Source organism: Zerene cesonia, chromosome 26, assembly GCF_012273895.1.
Source record: "Zerene cesonia ecotype Mississippi chromosome 26, Zerene_cesonia_1.1, whole genome shotgun sequence".
Lineage (NCBI taxonomy): Eukaryota > Metazoa > Arthropoda > Insecta > Lepidoptera > Pieridae > Zerene > Zerene cesonia.
The window spans coordinates 896,763-901,980 of NC_052127.1; the positions used below are offsets into that span (position 1 = coordinate 896,763).

The following is a 5,218-nucleotide window of genomic DNA, read 5'->3' on the forward strand; positions in this document are numbered from 1 at the left end:
ACAGATTCGAAATTCAAATGTAATATTTTTTTATAATTAAGTGTAACAGTATTTATGGCCAGACTAAGTATATCAGTAGGTATGCTCCTGATTTCGTAGTAAGTTCTTTTTTTATCATGTACTGGCTTCCCGCCCCCGGCTTTGCCCGCGTAAAATAGACGGACGAGATTTCTCTCGTATAATTCCCATTTTCTCGGCATTCCGGGATAAAAACTGTCCCTTGACCTTTCTCGGGTCTCAAACTATACCCGTACCGGAATTCATCTGAATCGGATCAGTGTTTTAGATGGGAAGGGAGACATATAGTTACTTTCGCATTCATAATTTTAGTAAGAATATCGCAGTTAATTGTTATATGTAGTTAATTTCATATGTTTGTTTGTATTTATGTTGGAATTGTAAACAATGTTTTTTTTTTGTAAATTTATTTGAATTCATTAGCCATATTGTTACTGCTTAAACTTACATTATAATTAATAATTCATAAGTTACCGTAATCAATATGTATTTACTTAATTATGTACGTATTATGTTACGGACAACTTGACATTTTTCTTTGACATTTTTCATTTTACATGTCTTACATGTTATGTAGTTTGTATTATTAAGCTATTGTTTTTGATGATGAATGATGATGATGATGATGATGATGATGATAATTGTGTTGCAGGTGAACCGGCACGTCAACGACTTGTTCGAAGACCTGCGAGATGGACTCAACCTCATATCCCTGCTGGAGGTGCTTTCTGGCGAACACCTGGTAATTATTTTATATACTTATAATAGTACTGCTATATATTATTATAGCAAGACATTTTTATGGTACAAACTTCCATCCCCTATTTCACCCCCTCCAGAATAGAATTTATCAATATCCTTTCTATGTGGGCATCCGCCACATAGTTGCTATCTGTATTCAAATATCATCCCGATCGGTCCAGTAGTTTGGGCTGTGCGCCGATAGATCAAACAAACATCTTGTCAAGTTTTAAATTTTTTTACATTTTTGACTGATACATCCAAAGGAGGGTAATGCGTTTGGAGCTTGTATTTATCTCTTATACATATGTTTGAAATAAACTTTGTACACTTATCGGGGATCAGTGGCAATACAATAATATCACGAGTATATCTTATCAAAGGACCAGAATCAAATTATTTCCTTATGAGGATATTATTAGTATATTTACCAGTATATTTACTGAGACAATTACGTTGATTTTATCATAGAACCGTGTTTGTTTGCTTCATAATCTATGTTAATTTCAAAATATATCGTAATATTCAAACTTAATAGATTCTGAAATTATGTACATTTGAAAGTAAGCATAGATTTTTTATTAAACTTGAATTCAAATTCAAATTAAATTTATTTAAGAATGTAGTTACAAATTATAGATCTTATACAATATTCTGCGGCTAATACATTCTACCCAAAGTTTGGGTGTGCAAATATTAAAATCAAAAATTAAATGAACATTAATGTCCTGCTAGGTATACTACCTACTTAATTCTCTTTTAATGTCATAAATTCTTCAATGTCAGAAAATTGTTTCACCATTAACCAGTTCGTCAGTCTCTTTTTAAAAATTTACTGGTAATTCCTTGAAATTATCCGGTATTTTTTTATATATTTTAATAGTCATAAATATTACACTATATTTAGCTGTGTTTATTCTACAAGTTGGGAAATATAGCTTGTTCTGATATCTTATGATATATATTTTATATATCTTATTTATGGAATCTAGAAATATTATATATATGATCACTATATAACGAAAAGGCGAAATATCAAAATTAAGTAATGAATGATTTTCACTCACAAATATAATGTCACAATTGGCGTCGCGGTTCACCTCGCCCGCAAGGGTAGCGGGTTCGAGCTCACCTGCCGTTGCCCTGTTTGATTTATGTGGCAGCTGTATGTAGACAGATATTGGAGTTCACTATATGTAATACAAGTTCTTAAATAAATGGCGGGTAGATGTAATATAATTAAAATGTAAAAGAACACAACTCTGCGTCGAGGTTAAAAAATGAATTCTTATAAATAGCCTACTTAAACACTAATGGGGAATATAGATAGATAGTTTTTTGAATGTGGGAGTCGATTACGCTACGGAAAGAATTGGGCCAGAAGTCAGGGTAAGTACCACGCCTCCACAGAAGAATGGTGGGAAATAGTAGCATACTACGCGCCGTAGGTCGGTTTCCCTTGCCTCACCTTTCCCTAGTCCATTCCTCTTTCCTGTCTTCTCCTTTTCCCCTACCCCGAAAAAGGCTAGGGAACCTGTTCGATTACTTCTCAAATTAAATAGTATCAAACAAACAGAAAAATCAAGTTAGCCTCTTACTAATATAAGCATGTATTACTTAAATTAAAACAAATTTTATTACGAAAGTAATTGAGACAAATTGTTTTTCCGCACAATATGCGATGTCATGACTGCGAGTCGTACACTATAACCTGAGGGCGAGGCATGACATGGCATGTAATAATGACCACAATATGCCGTAAATAAATCTATCGTGTTAAACTACAAAGTGGAGTAATTAACAAATTAAAAACGTACGTATGTTCCACTAGGTGACAATATTACAGTAGTGTAGTTATTAATTACTAGCGGTCCGCCCCGGCTTCTCTCGTGGTACATATATAGCCTATAGCCTTCCTCAATAAATGGGCTATCTAACACTGGAAAAAATTTTCAAATCGGACCAGTAGTTCCTGAGATTAGTGCGTTCAAACAAACTTCAGCTTTATATTATTAGCATAGATTTCCTCGTATTAACGATACATTAAGGAAAATCCATCTATTTGCACTAGAGAGCATGATAGAGATATGTATTAAAATATATATTATGTATATGTTGAAAAAAACGCTCCTTGTGTCAAAGCAAATAGCTTTTTACCTTGTATTGTTGTGTTCGCAGAGACACTAGCTCTGCGAATGTTCATTGGCGGTGGTGATCGTTTACCATTAGGCGAACCACCAGCTCAGTTGCCCGCTATGACATTAAACACACACATATAAATTGTCTCACGATTACTAAGGAAACGCATACTATCTTTTGCTTGTACTTTATACTTCAAGCGAGTTCTACTGAAGTAAATAACAATTATATAGATATACTCATACCAAAACAATTAAAAAAACGCAAAACTTGTTTATGATATTATGGACTAAATTATTGGTCTTATACAGACTATCAGCACGTAAGGAAATTATTCAATCATGGCGATCCCTATCACGACAATAAACTCATGATATTATTATATTGTTACCGATCTTATAACAGTGTACAAAGTATGAAACTTGCAATTGCTTGTGTTTGTTATTACGCGAGTATTATACATTTACGACCACCTCCTTGGTACAGTGGTTAACGCGTGAGCGTAGAACCGAGGGGTCCTGGGTTCAATTCCCGGTGGGGAATGTCTCGGTCTGGCAGGACACAGAAGGTTGATCGCCTACTTGTCCGTAAAGAAAATCGATCAGTGAAACAGATGTACATCATCTGCCCCATACCCCACTAGGGGACACGGGTCTTCATTCACTTTTATATATTTAGAAGTTAAAGACTTTTAAACGGATTTTAATCGTGTTATTTATATTTTTAACTTGACGTTTCGAATACTCTTTAAAACTCTTCTAGCTTCCACTTTTCACTTCTCTAATTTCTAAAAGTATGAATCTGTCCGTTTAAATGGCGTCAAGTCGAGTCTAAAAGACGCACGTTTGTATGTAACCGTTTACAACAAACGTGCAGGTGAAGCTAATGAAAGTGTGATAAGAATCCTAACGTATATTCCAATCCACAGCCGCGGGAGAGAGGTCGGATGCGTTTCCACATGCTGCAGAACGTTCAGATGGCGCTGGACTTTCTCAGGTATAAGAAAATCAAGCTGGTCAACATCAGAGCGGAGGACATCGTCGATGGGAACCCTAAGCTGACCCTGGGCCTGATATGGACTATCATCCTGCACTTCCAAGTAAGTTTAGTGCTCTATTACATATGCTGTAAGATAAAAATTAACAGAGATTTGAACGACAATTAAAATGTGTTTTTTTTGTGGATTATTAGATTACATATCTATGTAGGGTTTTCCATATTGCGATACAGGTTAACAACTCAGTAAATTATAATTTATATTAAGTTGTGATTTATAATGACAGCAATAAAAATATAACAATTATTTCCATTTAATATAACTATAATTAATCTTTACGCTTAAAGTGTTTCAATTGAATTTATAAGTGTAGTTATTTCCTTTAATATATATCTTATTCATGTCTCACTATACCACACTTAGACAACTAGGACGTCATTTTAGAATTTCGTAATATTGTTTAATTTCGGATTTTCTTTCAATTAAAATCATAATTCATTAATTTTCTTCATTTTCTTAGCTGTTTGGAACGTCACTTGAAAATGTACAAATACCCTCTAATTAAAATAGATTTAAAACTTCAATGAACTACTGACGTAGGTAATTAGGTGAGCAAGTGACATTTGCTTCGCTAATCCATTCGACCTCGAGATAAGTCAAATTATTTGACTATTATATATTTGTTAAGTTGAAGAATTACCTCGTATGGTTTATATTGAATTGGTTGCGTTATATTTTGACAATTTCATTCTATAGGTGTATATTTAACAACTAACTCTCCGTCTGTTGTTTCGGCCGCTTGGTGAAAGGATAAAATAGACAGTGTTGGGGTTTTACCCTTGTAGTGTACGTGCTCGTGGGTTCTCAGGGAAATACGGCTATACCCATTTTTGTCTATCAAACTACCCATGCAAAGAATTACATAGGAATCGGTTGAGTAGTTAAGGCGTGAAGAAGAGACAAATAGACAGACAGTTACTTTCGCATTTATAATATTAGTAGGGATTGATGATCAGAATGCAAATTATATCTCTTAATCATAAGATTGTATTGTCACTTTTTTTTGTGCACTGCACGTATGTATTTTTGTAATGTTTCACACAAAAACCACTCGACCGATTTCAAAAATTTTTTTACCATTCGATAGCTAAATTCATTGAGCGATATGTCTAGCGTACATGTCAAGCGGGCGAAGCCGGGGCGGACGGCTAGTCGCTTTAAAACTTAGATTCGACAAGTCTGCATTCGTAAACAATGGTATATGTATCATCTCACAGGAAACAAACTAAAACAAGCAAGAAAATACGACCAACAACGTTTTAG

At 34.3% G+C, this 5,218-nt stretch overlaps 1 protein-coding gene across 1 annotated transcript in view; it reads left to right on the top strand.

Moving 5' to 3' along the window:
• LOC119837151 (plectin-like) overlaps positions 1-4,254 on the top strand; it is a 21,723-nt gene extending 17,469 nt beyond the window's left edge. Inside the window, exons 4-6 of the mRNA XM_038362673.1 lie at positions 671-760; positions 3,827-3,997; positions 4,243-4,254. Of these exons, the coding sequence (XP_038218601.1) occupies positions 671-760; positions 3,827-3,997; positions 4,243-4,254 (273 nt within the window). The remainder of the gene's footprint in view (positions 1-670; positions 761-3,826; positions 3,998-4,242) is intronic.
• Positions 4,255-5,218: the final 964 nt, after the last annotated feature.